The 22,892-nt window shown below is 35.6% G+C and overlaps 1 protein-coding gene across 1 annotated transcript in view; it reads left to right on the forward strand.

Moving 5' to 3' along the window:
• Nucleotides 1-22,892, forward strand: part of LOC148045982 (uncharacterized) — a 121,796-nt gene that overhangs the window by 95,730 nt on the left and 3,174 nt on the right. The window contains exons 57-64 of the mRNA XM_087713393.1: nucleotides 3,414-3,491; nucleotides 6,281-6,362; nucleotides 6,775-6,851; nucleotides 8,794-8,937; nucleotides 11,659-11,730; nucleotides 13,801-13,918; nucleotides 20,446-20,633; nucleotides 22,653-22,840. Coding sequence (XP_087569519.1) covers nucleotides 3,414-3,491; nucleotides 6,281-6,362; nucleotides 6,775-6,851; nucleotides 8,794-8,937; nucleotides 11,659-11,730; nucleotides 13,801-13,918; nucleotides 20,446-20,633; nucleotides 22,653-22,840 — 947 coding nt within the window. The remainder of the gene's footprint in view (nucleotides 1-3,413; nucleotides 3,492-6,280; nucleotides 6,363-6,774; nucleotides 6,852-8,793; nucleotides 8,938-11,658; nucleotides 11,731-13,800; nucleotides 13,919-20,445; nucleotides 20,634-22,652; nucleotides 22,841-22,892) is intronic.

Here is a 22,892-nt window from a genome sequence, read left to right on the forward strand (position 1 = left end):
AAGGCAAAAGAAGAAGGGGACAACAGAGAATGAGGTAGCTGGATGGAATCACCGAAACAATCAATGTGAGCTTAAATGCACTGCAGAGGATGGTAGAGGATATGAAGGCCTGGAAGAATGTTGTCCATGGGGTCATGATGGGTTGGACACGATTTCACAACAACAACAACAACAACAACAACAACAACAACAACATATTTACTGAATGCTGACTATAAAATATATGCTTCAATAATGGCAGAGAGATTTAAAAGGTTTCTAAATAAATTTATACATCCAGACCAAAATGGTTTCTTGCCTAAAAGGCAGATTAAAAACAATATGAGAATGATTTTAAATACATTGGAATATTATGAAGCACATCCTGCAAAACAAAGGGTGTTGATCTTTTTACATGCACAGACAATGTGAATTGACAATTTATGCTGTCACAACTAAAATTTATGGACTTTGGTGAGAGATTTATTAATATGATAAAGGCAATATGCAACAAACTAACAGCAAAGGTTATAGTAAATGGAGATACAACAGAGAATTTTAATATTGAAAAAGGCACAAGACAAGGATATCCACTATCTCTTTTACTATTTATATTGACATTAGAAGAGTTAAATAGAAATACTAGACAAAATATAGAAATTAAACGTATAGAAATAAAAAAGGAACAATATAAACTACAGGTATTTGCAGATGACTTGATCTTTATCTTGGAAGATCCACAAGAAAATGAACTTAAACTAATTAGAAAATAGAAGAATATGGTGAAATGGCAGGACTGAAAATAAATAAAGGAAAAACCAAAATAATAGTTAAAAATGTTACAGACATACAGAAAAAAGAACTAATGAGGAAAATAGGTATATAGATAGTAAAGAAAGTTAAATATCTAGGAATTCAATTAACAGCAAGGTGTGTAACGGTTAAAGAAGATAATTATTATAAACTGTCACAACAAGTTAAAACAGATTTGGAGAAGTGGAAAAATCTACAATTATCATTGATAGGAAGAGTACCCACTGTAAAAATAAATATCTTGCCAAGGTTACTGTTTCAAACAATACCAATAAAACTGGAAAAATATTTTGAAAAATTAAATAAAACAATATTAAAATATATTTGGTTAGGGAAAAAAGCAAGGATAAGTTTGAAAATGTTGCAAGATTCTAAAAATAGAGGTGGGAATTGTACTACCAGGCTTCGATACTTACTTGGGTAAAAGAATGGATTGGCTTGAGGAACAAAAGATTATTGACCTTGGAGGGACATGATCTTGAATTAGGTTGGCATGCTTTTTTATGTATGGAAGAAACAAAATACATAGCTATTTCCAAAGACACTACATTAAGAATGCATTATTATTAGTATGGGAGAAAATTAAAGAACAAAATGCATAGCTATTTCCAAAGACACTACATTAAGAATGCATTATTATTAGTATGGGAGAAAATTAAAGAACAACATTAGTTGAAAATACTGGTCTGGCTCGCCACAATGGAGGCACTGATTTACCCAAATGTTATTGATATAGAGAATGTTTCCAGATATAAAGATATTTTAAATAAAAGGGGGAACAGGAACTGAGTGACCAAGGGATTGAGATAACATGGTGGTCATATATGCAGACACAATCTAGATAAGAGAAGGATGTTAAAATGTACGGTTTATATAAAGAATTAACAGAATTAGATCAGATATTAACAGGGACAGATGAAAAATTAAAAAAGAAAACATAACTATTTGTTAAGTATTAGGATGGAAGATGAACAAGTAAAAGAGACAGTGATAGCATGGGCTAAACATTTTGGCTATTCAATTGAGTTAGATAAATGGCAGAAATTATGGAATAGAAATAATAAATTAACAATGTCTACTGTATACAAAGGAAAGCTTTATAAAATGTTTTATAGATTCCATTTTCTGCTCTCAAGGTTAGCAGAGATGTTTAAGGATAAATCTGCAAAATGTCAGAAATGTCATCAGACACCTGGTTCATACTATCATATGTGGTAGATATGTTAAAAAGCAAAAAAAATATTAGACAAAAATACACATGTGGCTGGAAAAAATAATAAAACAACATATAGATTTGAAACTAGAGACATTTTTGTTGGGCATTTCATCAGACAATTATAATAAAGGGACATGTATTGACTGCAGCGAGAATAGTATTTGCACAACAGTGGAAAAGTGAAGAGATCCCAACAGATGAGGATGTGATTAGAAAAATATTAGAATATGCAGAAATGGATAAGCTAACACAATTAAGGAAAAGAAACAAACTGAATATTTTTTGACTTGGGACTTATTTTATCAATGGCTAGCTGACAAAAATAGTAGTTAGAAACAGGGAAATATATGGAAGGATTGATATAAGGAAGATATGTTAACTTGGTTAAACTATTATTATTATTGTTGTTGATGATGATGATGGTGTTAATGTTAATATTAATATTAACCCTTAATATTAATTGTTGTAAACACTTTATTATTTCCTAAAATGATTTGTATCAAGACAATACACTGTTCAATTGAAATTGGAATGTTTGTATGTTATAAAACAAAATAAAAACTTAGAACAAAAAAAGAATACACCTTGTTTCCCTGAAAATAAGACCTCAGATAATAAGCCCAATCGGGCTTTTGAGCGCATGCGTTAAAATAAGCCCTCCCCTAAAAATAAGCCCTCCCCAAAATTATTTCAACACAGCAGCAGCCATGATGTGACCACACTTGCCGCCTCCTGCACCTCAAAAATAATAAGACCTCCCCAAAAATAAGGCCGAGCGCTTATTCGGGGATCAAAAGAAAATAAGATCCTATCTTATTTTTGGGGAAACACAGTAATAATTATTATTAAGTTGTGGTAATTTACATAAATCTCAAATTTCCTGATGATCTTACCCAGCAGTTTCATCTCAATCATAGAAAATGCTGGTAAGAGAACAAAACTCTGAGAAACTTCATACAACAGTTAACCAAACACACAATACTAGTTTTTAAAACTTTGGAGTGATCCACTGCAATTCAAGTACTATCCCTAAACTCTTCAGGTAATCTAGAAGACTTCCTTGATCAATGGTAATCAAAGCCAGTGAGAGATCCAAATGATCAATCATCATCATATTCTCTCTTTCCATCCCTTGGTAAAGGCTGCTTTACCCCACAATCCACTCTAAAGCTAGATTAAAAACTATAGTTTTAACTTGAATTTAAGATACTCTGGTATTCATTTCTTTTCATTTCTGTTTATAACTATGACGTTTCCTGAAGAAACATACCTGTAGGTTAAAAAAATATTGGTGAACAAACAACTATGAGAGCCATGTTTGGGTTAGAAGTTAGCTTTCTTTTGTTTCTCTGCAATAGGCATTTGAATATTCTCGTTTTTCTTACTTGCCATTTTTATTTTTCAGAGGATGTAACTACAAGTTTAACAGACTCTTCAAAGATGTCTGGTGACAGTAACACCTTTTCTTACTCATCTTCTCAAGGTGAGTTTGTCTTTGGATGATGCAGATAGGGCAGAACAGTTGCAGTGGAGGTTCTTAGCACAATTTCTCACCCAACGGTGTTGCTACTACTAATCAGGTGATCTAAGCATTGCCACTAAATTCTACTAATAATCAGGAAAATAACATATATTACCTATATGGGGTATAGGTAATTTAGCATCCACACAAATTTAGCTACATCACCTATTACAAAAATATCTCAAAAGAATGAAATATTTTCTTGAACATCTTGCACTTTTAGATTTCTATAAAGTTCACAGTTCAGTAAAATAATAAAAATGAGTCATTATCCCCACTTCCCTGAATCTATTAGTGTACAAGTCCTTATTTCCCTTTTGAATTTCTTTCCAATAATGCTAGTAATTAAACTGAATTTAATTGAAAACTCCTTAGTATTTAGGAGTTAAGTTAATCAATTAGTCTAATGCCCAGCCTAGAGGAAAACAAGATCCATGAAGCAATATCAGAGTATATTAACACTGATTTTTTCCTCAGATATTTTAAATATTTTAAATGTTATTAAATATTTACTCGCTAACAATTAATTAACCATAAATAAGAATAATAATGAAATGATGGATACAGCGTAATAATATATACATGTATTGACAATTTAGTAAAAGAAATTTGGATATAAATTGTAAATTGTGACTTGGGTAAAAGACCTATAAATTTTATTAACAAATTTTCATTTAGATCTTGTTATAAAGGTATAAGGTTTTTTGCGGGTGGGAGCCCTGATGAGAGGAGATGGGGCATAAATAGTAAATGATTTTTAGCCAATTATAGTAACAACAAGGAAATGTTAATGGATATTGTTTAACAATATATACATGCTCTGGTATTGGCTAAAGTAACTTGGATATACATTTTAGTGAGTTGGAAAAAAAGGGGGGGAGGCTTAGAAACTTTATTAATTGACTTTTACTTAAAAGATGCTATAAAGGTGTAATGTTATTGGACGATTTTTTGAAATAGCTAATGAATGCCATTATGTGGTTGTGTCTTTAAGTATGAATGATTTGAGGTAAAAGCATGTTCAAATAATTGGAGTCAAATGAGAATTGTGGTACATTGATAGTAAGATATACAAAGATTTTTGACTTAAAGTGTATAATCTAATATGAACTATAAGTAATGACTGTGGAAGAAATGCACGAAAGTTATCTGTAACCAATCGGCGTGCTTTCTACAAGATGTAATGAAGGATAATTCTTTTTTTGTGTTTTTGTTCAATTAAAATAAAAAAAATAAATCTTTGACATAAATCGTTGACATAAATCTACTCACTTGGTCATGGCTATCCTTTCACAAGCCAAGCTGCTTATGGAACCAGCCTCCTCCTGGATGTCCGTAGCTCTGTACAACTAGTGAGTTTATGCTTTTTAAGATCCTCATTATTACTAAAGGTTATTGGTTGTCCAGGGTACATGAAAGACAGCTATAGGTCATAATGTCCTTACCCACAAGCAAGTTTTATTTCTATAAAGTTGAAGGACAACTGCCCCAAGGTAAGAAGTGATAGGAAAAGAGGATGTTTTAGAATTATGTCATGTGCCTCCTCCGGAACGCTCTTCTTCAATCTGATATGGTCTGATGTTTAAGAATATGGAGACCATCATCCTTAATCTGCAATCATTTACTGTGCTGATGGATATGATGGGTTTTACTCAAAAACATCTGGAGGTAACTTCGTTGGAGAAGACTGCAGAGGGCATCCAGAAATTTAAAGAATGTGTTGTTCTTCTAGGAGGGAAGTCAGGAAGGATAGAACAGGAAGCTCATGGGATGTGGGATTAATGACATCAGAATGAGATAACCTCCAAAATTAGTCATACTCCATTCAACATTGTTTGACTTCTATGGTTATGTGAACAGAAGGCAGTCCATCACACTTTTGCATAAGAGAAACTTAAATGGGAATGAAATATGCATTTCCAAACATGGCTGCTTGAAATTTAACTGGTTCATATATATTTAATATAAGATCATTAAGGATAATGATGTTTAATCATTTATATTTCAGAAACCAAATTTTTGGGGGTGGGAACTGTTTTCAGGTGCTTTTCAGGAAGAAAGCAAGAGGCTCTTGGTACTTTTGGATTCACTGATGATTCCCATAAAAAGGGAACAAAACTCTCAGTTACTGTCCATACAAAACATGCAGAAGTTACATCTGGTGGCTATTTCTTTGTTCAAGCACTAATAGTAATATGGGGAAAATTCAGTCTATATTTGCGCATACAAGTGTATGTAGAGCAGATATCAAATTGAGTAGCATTCTACTAAGATGATTGTGCTGCCAACTACTCTTATAATGATGCTGGACTAATGAAGATCAGCACTCATAATGAAGTTGACTGGATGGTCTTAAGTAGGAGGTTGGTGCATAGTTATCTTTAGCTTAGCTGTATTAATACTGGATTTGAAGATTCTCTTTCCCTGTATGTTTTTCTTACTTTACATACACTGTTGGTGTTATAGTGAATAAAGTAATCTGACAAAGGATGCATTCTCAAAATTATAATTCTCAAGCCTCCTAGAGAAAGACTCTACCACTCAAATATGAATTCATATACATTATCTGGTATTCTTGCCTTTTTCTGCTTTTAAAATCATCTAATTGTAATAAATCTATAAAGATGACAATATAAATCTGTGTCATTGTGGTAGAAAGAATTGACTCAGCCCAAAGAAATTAGCTATGATTCAATAACAAGAAGAGAATTGTTGGTCCTGACAGTAAACGTATTCTCTTTTCTTCATAGGAACATATCCAAATAAAATGCCAGATGCAAAGATGTTCAAGTTACCCAGACTGGCGGAGAAGTCATTCCAAACACCAAGCAGGTAGGGCAAGATTTATCCATCTGATTTCTTCTGTCACTGAAGCTTTGGTAATTAAGTAGTGGGTTTTCAGGGCTGGAATGAATTTTAAAAGATTATTTGTTGCTTAATCATATTATTTATCTCCCATATTATTTTGGAATATGCAAATCAATATCCAGATAACATACTAATATTTTATTATGAAATGAACTTTCAATGAATCAGTCTTTCTTTAATAACTTTAATAATAATTGAGCAAATGCTTTTCTTACATTGCTGATCATTAATAATGACTGCACTTTTTTTCTAGAAACATCTGCATTTTGCATCCAGTATTTTCCCCTTTTTCATAAAAACAGCAGTGTTCTTGGAAATTAATCAGTATTGTTTATTAATTAATCAGTATTGTTTGTTTATTTTTTTATTTGGACAGGGTTTTCCCTTCTGTGACTTTCAACGAAGAGGTCAAAACCAAAGCAGTAAAGAAGCTGAGTAAGCAACAGCTAGAAGGTATTTCTCTTACTTAGAAATCATATAACTTGAATCTTATCAAGGCCCCATATACACTTTGTGACAGAGGTGGGCAGCACATAAATCAACAACCAGTTTGCCCAGCACTCAAAATGTGAGCGCGCACGTGTGCACACTTACTTTGCTTGCACACCATCCACGCATGCATTTCACTCGTGCACCGCCTTTCTCACATGTGTGCAACTTCAAAAACATGGCTAATTAGGACAGCACAGCACTGTGATGGGCGGGTGAGGCCACCCAGGGGTCACAACTACCGGTTCATCCAAACCAATCAGAACTGGCAGCAGCTCACCACTGATTTGTGAAGAATGTGTCTGAAAGATGTAATAATTTTATCATTAATCTTATCCTGTTAATTTACACACTTAATTTAAATCTGCCTTCTTCATGAGAATTGTTTTGTGGAGAAGAGTTTTTACTTAGAGGTTCCAAGCATAAAATAGAAACATGTAAGCTTTGTATTATTGTAAAAATAATACTGTTGTTTTTCATAGATTTTATCAAAGATTTGGTTGTTAACTTATACTGCAATTGTATTATGTGCAATCTTCATAATCCTCAGAAAAATGCATGATGATACTTTAATGTCTACTGTAAGAAATCAGTGTCCAAATAAGAAAATATATAAATAATGATATTTCCTATTGTGTTATGATGGTATGTTGTTACAATTTTTTTGCTTTTTCTGGCCATTTTAAAGTGCTTTGATCCCTAAAGCACCTTCAGTAACCTGCTATAATATTACAACTTCTTAAAAAAATATATCTGTTTTTACTTTTTTGTTTCTATTGTTTTTCTAATAATTATATAATAATTTAAATTATAATTGTTTTATTTATTTTTCTGTTTTATTGGATTGTTGTACCCTTCCCAGAGTCTCCTTCCATAAGATGCGCAGCAATATACATCTGATTAATTAATTAATTAATTAATTAATTAATATTCTGATTCAGGGGTTCTCAACCTGCAGTCCATCGACCCCTGGAGGACTGCAATGTTCCCACACGGTCGTCTTGAAATCAGATGTATGATTTAAATGTTGAGTTAAGTCTTGGTAGTCCATGGCCATGGCTCCATGGCTATAAAAGGTATTTAAAGGAGGGGGGGTCTGTGGTGAAGAAAAGGTTGAGAACCACTGCTCTAGTAGAATGGTCTCCCCAATTTACAACAACAGGAACTGATCTTTGGTTGCAAGCATCAATAGCAGTTAGACTTATATACCGCTTCATAGGGCTTTCAGCTCTCTCTAAGTGGTTTACAGAGTCAGCGTATTGCCCCCAACAATCAGGGTCCTCATTTTACCCACCTCGGAAGGATGGAAGGCTGAGTCAACCCTGAGCCGGTGAGATTTGAACAGCCGAACTGCCGAACTAGCAGTCAGCTGAAGTAGCCTGCAGTACTGCACTCTAACCACTGCGCCACCTTGGCTCAAATTGGGTAGCAGCTTTAGAGAAGAAACTGCCAAGTTTTTCATAAAACAGTTTCCAGAATTTGGGACTGGAGTTAGAGGATATGCAATTTGGTCATATGAAATAAAAAATATAGAAAATAACTACATTTAAAATTCTGTGGAAAACAGGGAAGCATATTTATTTTAAATCATCCATTGATATCTTATGCCGTCCAAATGCATTAATCATTTCCCATCATTCCCAGAAAGCCATAGTCAGTTATGGCTGACAGTTACGACAACTGGTCCAGCATGATGGAAGGGAACATATCAATGTGGCCAATCCTTTCTTTAGTCCATTAATTACCAGCGTATAAGACAATAATGGGATTTACCAGGAATCAGATGCAAGGACAGGGTACATTCATAGCAAAAGGCTGGTGAGCAGGTACCTGAGCTTTCCTGCTTCCACTTCTCCTGAGTCTTACCTCCTACTTTTTCTCTTTCTCACTCTGTATCTCTGCATAGCCTTCCGTGCAGCTTATGATACATTCAAAAAGGATCTTGATGGCATAATTGATCAGGCAGCCCTAGAGACCACAGCCCATAGTTTAGGAATCAACTTAACAGATGAGGAAGTTCTTGACGAACTGATATATGCTGACACAGACGGTAAGTGCATAGCAATAAGCCTTATTTAGTGGTGATAATTAGTACCAATAATGCCATTGTTTAGCAAAACAATTACTAGGTGGAAAATTATACCACCATAACTGTTTTCTAGCTTGAAAGTGATAAGATTTACTATATAGTGTAAATTTATAAATCTATATAAATCTACTGTATAGTGCAATATTAATATAATATCAGGGGTTTCCAATTCAATTGTATAGAATGTGAAGAATGTGTGTTTGTGTTTTATTTTTATAGTTATAATGTACACTGAAGGTGGCATTTAATTTCATTGTATGGGGTGCATGAGCACACTATGCAAACAGCCCAATGTATTCTTTACTATCTACCTGCTTACACTCTCTTTCCAACTTTTTGCTTTGCATGGAGGAGAAAATAGGCACAGGATAACACATATTGACTATAACGGCAGTCATGTGATTAATAGCTGCTACAAAGATCTGACATTGGTTGTAAAATTCATCTTTCAGCATTATTGTAACTGAACAGTTGACGATTGAGGCACTCACTAAACCAGTAACAATTCCCTTTTTCTTATGTGCTTGATGTCTTATATACAATGGGTGCCTGTAAATTGGGGAGAAATACCAGTTCTCAGTATGTGTTGAAAATTTGTACAAAGCTAAAATTCAGATACCTTGCACATACAGGTAGTCCTTGACTTACAACAGTTCATTTAGTGACCATTCGAAGCTACAACGGCTCTGAAAAAAGTGACTTATGACCATTTTTCACACAGCCATTGCAGCATCACATAATCAAAATTCATATCTTGGCAACTGACTATACTTGTGATGGTTGCAGTGCCCCGGGGTCACATGATCACCTTTTGCAACCTTCTGTCAAGCAAAGTCAATGTGGAAACCAATTCACTTAACAACCATGTGACTAAATTAAGAACGAGAGTAATTAGCTTAACAATAGCAAGAAATGTTGTAAAATGGGGCAAAGCCGACTTAACAAATTTCTCACTTCGCAACAGAAATTTTGGGCTCAATTGTGGTCATAATTCAACAACTACTGTAGTTTTACATCTTGGTTTTGGGAAGCATATTCCCACTCTACTCATCCTTAGACTCACTATTTATAGGAATCAGGAAGATGGCCTTGAAGTCCTGGGAAGGAAGATAGTATTAGGAAGAGACGTTCAAACTGACTCTTCCCTGATTTTTTGAGGTTACAAGATTCTGTCTCTGTAGTCTATCCCTATAGTTCTATAGTATTTCCTATTCCAAGAATTTATAAATTCTATACTTCTTCCTATGGAGCCAATTTCCTAGTCCAATCTACTTTCTAGAGCTGATGCAGTCAGATCATTCTCTACATTCCTTGCAGAAAGCTGCCTGTTTTTTTGCTCTACTTTACAACTATTAAGTTACTCTTTGCCCCCTCCTTCCATTTCATGCTGGACACAAATAACAAATGAAGCTCATTGCCCTTATAGGTTGTATGTTGGCTTCTCAGGAGCAGTGGTGGGATTCAAATAATTTAACAACTGGTTCTCTGTATGAATGACCAGCTGGATAGGCAGGGCTTGGTGATCAGGTGACTGGGTGAGCATGGCCAACTCAACTCAGGTCAATGAGCGCTTTGCCTTAACTATTACAATGTAATAAGGGTTAATCAGTGAGACAGTTTCTGTAAGCAGGGCAATAGAGATTAGGCTAGAAATAACACCAGAATGTTTCCTTCCTGCTTTCCTTACTGGTTAGCCCTGTAAATGAGATTTCTTCCAACAACTGGTTCTCCAGACTACTTAGAAAGTTAACAACCAGTTCTCCCGAATAGGTGCAAACTGACTGAATCCCACCATTGTTCAGGAGCAACAGGCTGGCTATAACTGGAAATAAGGCATTAGATAAAATGCACTTTCAGTCTCTTCATATTCTGGTGGATAAAACAGTTTAGGAGAGTGGCATATTGATAAATGTTTCACAATTGATTCTTTCTCCCCAATCCAAAAAATTTCAACGTCTTCATTGCCTCTGCCATGTTGTATCACTAACTGCCAAACAGTTGACTGACACATGCGAGTTCTGCTCTCAATCAGCATGCAAAATTCCAAAAAAAACATAATCAGCTCTTGCAAGCTGGTATGAGCCAAACCCAGCACATCTTTGGATTACAATCAGAACTCTTATTCCAGTATACACAGGACTAATGAATGAACAGAAGTATATAGATAATCCTTGGTTTATAACCACAAAGAGGCCTGGAAAATTTGTCATTAAGTGGTACTGTTATCAAGCAAGGCATCCTGCGACCATACCCAATTTTGTGACCGGTTTTGCCATGGTCATGAAGCAAGACATCAAGTGGTCCATGATTTGCAATCCCTGTTGGCGTCCCCATTGACCTTGCTTGTCAAAAGCCAGTTGGGAAGATTTTATATGGTGATGACATGGTGACCCTGGGATGCTGCAACCATCATAAGGGTAAGCTGCTTTGCCCACTGTATTGATCGCAATCATGTGGCCTCAAGGACACTACAACAATCATCACTATTTTCAGTTCCATTGTACCTTTGAATGATCACTGCATGGATGGTTGCAAGTCAAAGGCTACCTTTACAGTACAAACAAGATTGTCGCGTTTCCACCTGAAGTAGGAATAAGGCATAATTGGAAGTAGCTTCTTTCAGTCTATCTTATTAACTGATTGTTCCTGGTTTTTCTTCCATTTGTGGGAACTCTTTTTCAGGAGATGGAAAAATAAATTTCACAGATTTCCTCAACATCATCACTGATACCAAGCGATTCATCCAGGCCGTAGGTGAGAAGAAAAATAACTTTCTTATTAGTAGGACAGATCCCCTATTTCCCATATAGATTATGCATCTTGGGTTTTCCATGCGAAATTGCCCGTAGTATTTCATACAATGGGATGACGTTGCTAAGCAATGGCAAGACAAGCTTACCATCTCTCTTTCGTTCTCTCTCCCTCCCTCCCTCCCTCCCTCTCTCTCTCTTTCTTTCTTTCTCTCTCCCTTCTTCCCTCCCGCCCTCTCTCTCTCTCTTTCTTTCTCTCTCCCTCTCATTAGCATGTATTACAGGAACTAAGCTTTAGTGGTCCTGATATGAATCAGTAATAGAGCTCAGGCCAGTTAATATATTCATTGATCATATAATGAGTAACAAAGAGAATAACTCTAAAAATACATGTAATGAACAAGGCTTCCGTGTAATTTTATATATAATTCTGATTTTTTTAAAATACAGATTAAAAACTCAGTAGCAACCACACACATTTGCATAAATTGGAATATTTAAATTTGAGTTAGCAAAAATAAAAGCAGATGCAAAATTGATATATTTGTCCGTGTTAATGAAAATATAAAGGGGTGAAAAAATATTTGGAACAGGTTTTTTAAAGAAATGTAACATATCTTAAAACAAATAAATAGCATAATTGGAAAATAATATTATCTTCCCTGCTGACTACCAAATTAATATTTCCTTTACAAAAGAAAAAGAAAAGTTAATTCCATGACAAACTGTTGGAAAATATGCAGAGCTTTCAATTGATTACTGGTTTAACCAAATAACAGAATTTTGAATTATGACAGAAGATAATTTAAAAAATAATAGATTAAATAATTAAGTAGATAATATAATAAAAGCAACCAAAAGCAACATGTACATTTCTAATTGAAATACCGTATTTTTCAGAGTATAAGATGCACTGGAGTATAAGACACGCCAAGATTTTGAAGAGGCAATTTTTTTTAAAAAAAAATTAGCACTTTGCAGACCTCCCCCCAAAATGGCCCATTTTCCATTAAAATGGGCCTGTTTTTTGTCAAAAAAGGGGGCATGCGGGGTTTCAGGTGGCCAAAAATGCTGTATTCATTTTATAAGACTTTCACCCTCTTTTTTGAGGGAAAATGTACATCTTATACTCCAAAAAATACAGTAACAGAAGAGTGGGGGGGTCAGAAATATTTGTACTTAATATTTATTTATTAGATTTTTACCCCACCTTTGTTTTTATAAATAATTGAAAGCACATTTTTATATAATAGAATAAAAGTAATAGCTAGACAGAAAGATTAGAGGTTGAAAGATAGTATTATTAGGTATGTTTAAATAACATGGCGACTAGCATTAGAGTGGCGTATTGAAACATTGAACAACTAAACAATGAAGGACTATATTTAGAAGGTAATTTAGAATTTAAATTCTAGCTCAATATAAACGTGTGTGTATCAATACTAGGACTAGTAATGATGGTTTAACCAGAAGCTGGCATAGAGGTAGAAATAAAAAGTAGGGACAATATTAGTATATACATTTTTATATAATAGAATAAAAGCAATAACCTGTATGCTGATATAATATTGTGATTGGTATTAGAATGGCACATTGAAATTCTGAACAACTGAATAATGAAGGATTATATTTTAATACAAACATGTATTAACACTAAGATTTCAAAAGTTGACTTATGCAATAAATAGTATTGTTATTATTGTTATTTGTATCAAAGTGAACAATACCCAGATGCCACACTGTTCATTAATTGATGTTGATAAATATTTTAAAATAAAATAAAAAATGTACCCCCAAAAAATCTATTAAAAGATCCAACTGAATGGAAACTGCTTCATAGCTGAATTTTATGCCCAGTAATTTTCCAGGGATGAATGCAAAAAAAGATTCCCTTTACCTTTTAGAGAGCATTGTGAATTGACTCAGTAATTAGGACTTTCCATGCTACTCTGAAGAAAAGATTTGTGTTCCCAGATGAGGGGAGTCTTATGCCACCTGCCCTTCTGCAATGTTTTTAGCCTTCTCTTTTTCCACTCTGGCAATTTCTTGACATAAATCTTCTATTTCCCATCAGCCCCTAAGAAAGATGACAAAGAGACTGTTGATGCCCGAGGAATTTTGTTCTTTGAGCTCTTGTCAAAACTGGTGGAATCATCTAAACTGCCAAGAAATACTACTACAATTATTGTCAGGTGAGAAAGAGGAGATCCTAAGAATACTGCATATGCACAAAAACATAGACTGATTCACATATTGTTCCTTGCATGTTTATATGAACCCAGAGACTCATTTCTTCTTACAAAAGGGTTCAAAAAGAAATTTGTTAAATTTTAAGAGTATGGAGTAATCCTTTAGTCATTAATATCTTTACTAACAACAATTTGGGGCGTCTCCCAAATGACAATAAATGGGAAAATGTTTTGAATCTGGTTCACATTTTATTCTTACAGTAATTTGGAAATCTTTTCAATTATACAAAACTGTTTCAATGGGAATCTTTTTTTTTTTACAATCAAAGCTAATGTAAATTATCTAGCAATCTTTTTATTAGAAAAGGTTTAATGAAAAACTGTAAAAACGAAAAAAGAATTTAGGAGGATTTATTTTTTGTTCTTAGGAGGATTGGTTATCAAAGTAAATATCTTTATTAAATGTAAAAAATTTAGTTGAAAGAAACGACAATGTATACATCAGACATTTAGTATGAAATTCCTATTTCATTCATGTCCTTCATTGAAATGTCACTTGCATTTTGCAAATTATTCTTTGCCCTTCTAAAGATTCCTCCCTTTCCACTTACTGCTGTATATGTGAAACTCTCAGTTGATCAAAGTTTAATAGGTGGCAATTTGATGGGACCAGCCATGATATATGAAAGAATACAAGTTGGAATGTAAGAGGGGTAAATAGAAAACACCATGAATTAACTAACAAAATGAAAGAAGAATAAATATGCATTTATAAAACTAAGTAAAAGAGACCTCATTATAAGCCCAATAAACGTAGCCTGTGCCGATGACTTAGTATTTGTTCTAGAGGACCCATTAGAATCCAACTTGAAATTAATTCAAAAATTAGAAGAATATGGCGAAGTGGCAGGACTAAAGATCAATAAAGACAAAAATGATAACCAAGAACATGACAAAAAAGCAACAAGAGGAACTGGAAGTAGCAACCAGATTGCAATTAACTAAGAAAGTGAAATAGTTGGGGAATCTGGCTGTCAGCAAAATGTTCCACAATTAAAGACGATAATCATAATAAATTAATGATACAAATAAAGAAAGATTTAGAAAATTGGAAAAATATTCACTTATGGGACGTATAGCAACAATTAAGATGAATATCTTACCAAGAATCCTATTCCTGTTGCAAGCCGCATCTATTAATCCAGGTAAAAAATTCTTTCAAGATTTAAAGAAAATAACCGCTAAGTTATTTCATTTGGTAGGGACGAAAACCGAGGATTAAACTAAAGTCAATGCAGGACAGCAAGGAGAGGGGAGGCTTAGCATTACCAAATTGGGATTTATATGCATCAGCAGTAACAATAACATTGGTGAAGGACTGGATAGAGCTAAAGAATAAAATAATTCTCACCTTAGAAGGCCATGACCTGCAGGCAGGTTGGCATACATTTCTATGGGATGATAAAAATAAAACACACAAATACTTTCAAAATCATTTAATCAGAAGAGCATTATTGCAACAATGGTTCAAAATCAAAAAAATCCACTATGTGAAAATCCCAAATTGGCTATCACCAACAGAAAGGACGACTCACCCAAATCTTACAGATTGGAACAAAATCCTAAAATACAGAGACTTAATTGATAGACAGGGAAATTTAAAAACAATTGAAGAATTGGCAGATCAGAACATGAAAGTTGACTGGCTAACTTACCTCCAAATCAAAACTAAATACAATAAAGATACTAAATTATATGGCATTGAAACAGAAACCACACAAATTGGATAAAATTATTCAAAGCCCAGATAGAAAGATGATAGGGAGAATATATAAATTCCTCCTGAAGTATAAAATGGAAGAGGAAATTGTGAAAGAACAAATGATAAAATGGGCACAGAACTTTGGCTATAATATTGAGTTAGACAAATGGGAAAAATTTTGGGGAATAAATCTAAAAATGACACTATCAGTTTCATACGAGGAAAACCAGTACAAAATGTTTTACAGATGGCACCTGGCACCATCAAGGTTAGCTAAAATTTCAACAAATACCTCCCCAAAATGCTGGAAATGCGAATCAATACACGGAACATATTATCATTTATGGTGGACCTGTGAGGAGGCAAAAATTTTTTGGAAAAGGATCAAAAATTGGCTGGAGGCAATAACAGGAGTTAAAATAGAATGGAAACCCGGAGTTTTTTTATTAGGAATTTTGTCGGTGAAATACAAAAAAGAAATCCAGTATTTAATACTACATATACTTACGGCGGCAAGGATTGCCTTTGCCCAGAAATGGAAAAACAAATTATTCCCAAATGAAGGTGAAATAATAAGAAAGATTATGGACTGTGCCGAAAGGGATAAACTAACTAAAGAAATACAGGGAAAGGAAGAATCAGAATTCTACCAGATATGGGATAAATGGTATAGGTGGATGGAGGAAAGAAACAAAAATCAATGAAAGAATATAACAACACTCAAAAATAATAGTTATGAGTAAAAAAAGAGGGTTAAGAATGTTGAAATCTAAATGAAATACAATAAAAGGGGAAATAATATAAAGTGGGCAGTATCGATTGATGATTGCTATTATAAAAAACAGGAAGTTCCTGTTTGCACTGTATTGTATAAATGTGGTGTATGTCTAATTTATGTGTGTGTGTATTTTACATGTTTGTTAATAAAAATCTTTTTTTAAAAAAAGTAGTCTGATTTTGTGGAGTAGAGATGATGAAAATATACCAAGATCTCCAAGATCATCCACAAGGCAACCAGTGGTTATTTAGTGCATGGCATATCATAGATGAACTAGCAATACATACCAGTATATAACATGTCATATAGAGCAACCAGATGATGTCTCAATACTATAGCCTGCCTGAATTCTGATTGCAAAAGGATAGATAATCTACTTCATCAGGCATCTCACTATCCACTAAATAACCTTGCTTTAAAAAGATATCAGGAAAAAGTTATCCAAGTCTATAAGGTCCATGGATGGTCTTTTCAGGAGAAAATGAACTACCATCCCTTTTAAAGCTAGCAGAACCACCTCCCTCCCAAAAAGAGGCATTAACCCACCACTTAGATCCAATCAAATGCAACTTCCCAGGAGATCTTAATTAATTATGAGGAGCATAAGTCCACATTACAGATGGTCAAGCTTACCGAAGTAAGGACCCTGTCCGTTTCCCCATAATTGGCTGCTCAAACACCTTGAAATAATCAAGCTAGAATATGCCTTAATCACTTCCACTGGGCCTGAAGTTGAGCAACTCTATCTAACATACTCTAATTTTCCCCAGGAGCCACATGAGAAACTGGGATTGTTGTGGAAGACTGCTACCACTGTCCTGCCCCCACTGACACCACTCCACCTCCTGCCACTGGTGCTCCACCCTCCACTAATACCCTCCTGCCCCCACCATTAAGACCATACTGATGTTCTACCACTGCCATCGCTATCCCAATGCCCCATCATCACATGAACAATGCTGTGGGATGGACTGCAAAATGCATTTGCTGTATCCTCAACCCTATGCAGAAGGATTCTGGGCACCTTGCCATTGGCTTGCAATAAACACCAGATCCAATGTGTTGCACCCTGTATGAGTTGGACTGTCAATAAGTTGGCCCAGATCCAGGACCACCATGATAGCTATGAATTTCCAGGCCACCTCTGTTTCTGGGACCACAAGACTGTTTGAAGCACCACCAGTCTGGGGAATATCACAATCAACTCCATGAATCTAGGCGCTCAGGCAGAGCTTAGCTGGCCCACAGGGAGGAAAGTAGATAAGCAGTAAGATCCCTATGACTCTGCTTCACAAAAAGCTTTACATCCAGCTATGCATGTACGTAGTAGGTCACTAGAGACTTCTGAATAAAAGCAGCCACACTACCACTCCCACTCCATATTGACTGCTGCTATATTCAACACCCGGAGGGGAGCATATTTCTGAGAGAGAAGGCATACCCTCATCTCATACCTATCCAGGTCCTGATAATGTATACCATGTCAGCCTTATCATTCACAATCTGACACTAGATGAAGTGAGCTTTATTACAGGCTAGTCTAGTATTGAGCAACAGCAGCAGCAGCAGCAAAAGTCAAGGGACTCTTGGGTTTTAGTGGGACCATGTTTTGGGGTCGTATTTTAGCAATATTTTACAAAATGCTAATGCAATGAAATTGAAGGCAAAAAATAAATAAATAAAGTTATTTCTGTACCATCTTCTGCTTTATTTCTGTGGCAGCAGAACAAAACATAGCTATTAAAGGAAATTTCCCAAGCATGAAATAAAATAAGTTAAATCCACAGCTTAACGAGAAAGCACAAGGCAAAACATTTGTCTTACAAGTAAAGAAAGTTATGCTACAATAGCAATGAATCTGATGAACGGCATTATGTTATTCAAGTAGCCCTTGACTTACAACCATTCATTTGGTAATCATTTGAAGATACAACAGCAGCGGAAAAAGTGACGTACAATTGGCACTTGCACTTACAGGGTGGGGCATAACCTTTTCCTAGGGGGTCACAGCAAGATCGACAGCAGTTTACAACTTCCGCGACACCTCATTTTAAAGCCCATAAAAAACTGAATTGAATGAGCTATTAAATGTTAAATTTGCTTTAAGAATGGCTGGAAAATTCAATTCGGAAGAACAAAGGATCATTGACAGAATAAAATGCATTGCCTTTCGAGAGGCTCGCGATGCTGGAGTGACGTTTATCAATCGAAAATGGATTGCAAACAAATTGAAACATCATCCGGATTGGGTTACTGATAATTGGAACAAAACAGCCCAAGAATGTTTCACAAAATTTGGAGAAGGGCGTCCTCTGCAACTGTCCCAAGAAAGCAAAGCCATCATTGCAACTGGCAGTCGCAAACAACGAAAAGGAAACCGAAAAGTGGCCCAAGAAATCCTTCAAATTCGTGGAAAACAAGTTGATCAAAGGACAATCGGCCGATATCGAGAACGAGAAGGTTTGAAGCCATTCCACGTCATTTGCAAACCATTGAAAACTCAAACACACGTTCAAGATCGGCTTTGGTTGTGCGATTGGTTGTCTGAATGGACCGAGGAAGATTTTCTTCATTTGGCGCCATCTGACGAATTCTTCGTTTATGCCATTCGAAAACCGAATTTCCAGAATGATCGAATTTGGGCTAAAGACGTCGACGACATCGCCAAACATGAACGATATCGACAAATCGTTCGCAATCCGACTTGCATCGGGATTTTCGTCATTTTCACAGCCAAGAAACTGCATTGGGTTTTGAAGGATAAAGGGGAATCCTGGGATGGCAGTTATTTCCGTGAGAAAATTTTATTGGAGAATGTCATTCCATTTCTCAGTGATCCAGACAATGTCTTGGTGGTTGGTGAGGCTGTCTTTCTTCATGACAAAGCTCCTTGCATGCGTGCAAATGCGACTCAGCAATTGTTAAAGGAAAACAATGTCGAATTTTGGGGCAATGACGTCTGGCCGGGAAATTCGCCAGATCTCAATCCGGCAGAGAACATTGGGGCCATAATTAAGCATGAAGTGGAAGCTCTGATGATTCAGGAGCAAGGTCAAAATCGATATTCGGTTGAAACTTTGAGAATGAATTTGGAAACTGTGTTGAAAAATCTGGAAAATCGAACGGAACTGTTTGAAGATTTGTTGTGTTCTTATCCACCTCGTTTGAATGCTGTTCGAAGGGCTAATGGTGGTCATACTGACTATTAAATCGTGTCAATAAACTCAGTTTTTGATGGGCTTTCGAATGGTGTATGAATTATTTGTGTTGTTATTACAAGTGTTGCTGTGACCCCCTAGGAAAAGGTTATGCCCCGCCCTGTACAACCGTTGCAACATCTTCATGGTCAAATCAAAATTCACATACACATCGGCAACCAATATATATTTACAATAGTTGCAATGTCCCAGGATCATGTTATTGCAATTTGTGGCCTTTCCAGATGGCCTCCAACAAGCAGTCAATGTGGGGAAGCCAGATTCACTTAACAATCATATTATTAATAACTGCAAGTGATTTGTTTAAAACAACCATGGCAAAAAAGTCATAAATTAGATCTAACTCATTTAACAATTGCCTTGATTAACAATAAAAATCCTGTTCTCAGTTGTGGTCATAAGTTGAAGACTGCCTGTAAAATGCATACAATCATGCTGATTCGATATATAAAAAGGATGGTTGCAGGACGAAGGCACTGGATTTTTTAAAAATGCTGCAAAAGATGACGAGAGGAAAATATTGTATTTTTCTCTCTCAAAAGAGAGAAAAGGTTAGTTGCACAGGATATCATTAAAGAGAATGATGGATGGGCTAAGAGTCCCCCCAGGGAAAAGGGCGGCATACAAATAAACAATCTGAATCTGAATTTAAAAAGACAGGGAAAACTCTGCCAACAAGAAAGAAAGCAAATGGTTTAACCATCTTATACTTATAAGTCTTCCTCAGGTTTATTTAATCTTCACTTTAATTTTTCCTTGTCTTATTTTCTAGCTATTATCGCCAAAAGTTCCTGGACTTTACAGGCAAGAAAGCTTCGCAGCCCAAACAGGATCAACACCCATCTGATAAAGAAAGATTGCCCAGAAGCCATTCTTCCCCTATTGCTGCTTTTGCTGGTGCTGCCCGCATCTGCATCATGAACGAAAAGGAACTGGAAACGTATGTGGCAAATCTCCAAGGTAAGCACTCACCCTGCAGCAAACTTCAGAGCTGAACTATATTTGTTAAGAACCTGGTGGATCATACACTGTAAAAATGGAACTGATAACCTTAAATCTCTTAAGCTAAACCATGGAATTTCCCTGGTTTTCTTTTGTAATGGAATTGAACATATTTAGTGATTTCAGAGTTTTTGCACAAAAAATATGCCTTGCTGATCTATTACACCATAGTTAATATAATAATTATGGACTGAAGACATGCTTTGAAAAAAAAACTATAATTTATAAGGAGATCAATGAAAAAAACAGCATACATGTCCCACTCAATTATGTGTATTTAAGCTTAATTACAATAGAATTGATGTATTAGTGAAAAAGCACTCTAGAAAAAAGTGACGGCTGGGGGATGGGGGAGATTTTTTTAAAAGTAGATGCAGAGGATGATATTATGAAGCTGTTTTGCTAAATAGTTTTAGGCACATTGGGCATTATATAGAATAGCATTGCGAGGGAGTAAGAATTTTCCTTTTCAAGACTCTTTTTAGAGCACAGTCTGTGCTAAATACAGATTTTGCATTGCATTAGTCCCACGCTGGGATCGTCTGTCTCTCCTTTTTTTCTCCTAATGGGTGAGCATTTGTGTAACAGAAGCAGGAAAGCAGTAAAAGATCCATTTGTTGGATTTTTGCTCATATGGTAGCAAGGAAGCAATGCTTTGTTGCCCAGAATATTACAATTGATGACCACATTCCCTGAGAAATTTTTTTTCCAGATAAGGAATGGGGATGAGGAAAGTACACAGCATTTGATTAGACTCTTATTTTCTGCTTCCACAAAAGGAATTAATTCCAGTGCAAAATAACCATTCTGATATTGGATAAGGTTTTAGGCACACCTCTTAAAAATCATTTCAGTGCTACAAAGAATTCCTACTTTTGTAAATAGCTTCAGTGAAATGATACAGTAAGGAGATGGGAAATATATTTTATTTATTTATTTATTCTTTTGCAGTGATTTTTATCAGTAAATTTATTATACGTTAATTTATTATTTACCAAAGATACATGCCCAGATTAAATATGACGTCATCTTCTCTGTTGTTGCAAATATAAATTATACTACTTCCACTACAGTGGAAGGATTCAAAAAATTTTACTGCCGGTTCTGTGGGAGTGGCTTGATAGGCATAGCATGGTGAGCATGGCTTGGCTTGGCGGGCATGGCATGGCATGGTAGGCGTGGCAGGGAAAGGATACTGTAAAATCTCCATTCCCACCCCACTCCAGAGGAACTGCAAAATCTCCATTCCCTCCCAATCAGCTGGGACTCGGGAGGCAGGGAATAGATGGGGGCAGGGCAGTCAGAGGTGGCATTTACCGGTTCCCCAAACTACTCAAAATTTCCGCTACTGATTCTCCAGAACTGGTCAAAACCTGCTGAATACCATCTCTGTTCCACCACCCATTGCTGGTTGGAGGAACATTTGCTATGGTTTTTCCAAATTCCTAGGACTTCAGCTATCTAGTAAAAGAAAATAATTAAGAATATCTGCAGAAATAATACACCTTCTTGTGTGCAATGTTGAACATAAATATAAAAGTTGAGTTTGCATTGTAAATGCACATTTGGTCATTTTTGCATGATCGTAGTTTATACTGGATGACTGTGCTTGTGTTTACAAAGCTTTTCCTCCAATAGCTAACAAGAGCTGGATAAGATTTCAGAGCCACGGTATAGAAGAAAAACATTTAAAAAACCCCATATCCATTATATATTATATCATTACCATTCTGTGTGCACAGCATAAAGAAAAAGAAATGCATTCATTTCTGTTTAGCCGGGGTCAGTGAGGAAGGCTAATTTGCTGTCCTGCTTCTTTCCAGGCGTTTTGCAATGGCTATCTGCTTCTCTTGTGTTTTGCTGTGTTCTGCTTCATTTCCCTTTGCTTTTCACTAGGGTGGGGTTTGGATATTGATGAGTACTGATGATCTACCACTAAGAGCATCCTGACATTTGACTGTGTTTTGTTTCACCTAGCAAAAGTTAATCCTTCAGAGAGTCCCTATAATCAAGTGCCTATCTTTCCCTTGATCCCTAATCGGGACGTCTTGGTGAGAGGGAAGACAATGAAGGATGTCCAGAAGCTGGACGTGGAAAGAAAAATGCTGCCCCTCTCCTCCTTTGAAGACCATTTCCTCCGTAAAAAGAGGTGGATAAAGCAGATAGTGAGTATACAATTGCATTCTGCCTATTTTCATCTAGTGATTAAATCCTTCT

Source organism: Thamnophis sirtalis, unplaced genomic scaffold (assembly GCF_051295495.1).
Source record: "Thamnophis sirtalis isolate CommonGarterSnake01/CBP01778 unplaced genomic scaffold, rThaSir2_p1.2 scaffold_4, whole genome shotgun sequence".
NCBI classification, from domain to species: domain Eukaryota; kingdom Metazoa; phylum Chordata; class Lepidosauria; order Squamata; family Natricidae; genus Thamnophis; species Thamnophis sirtalis.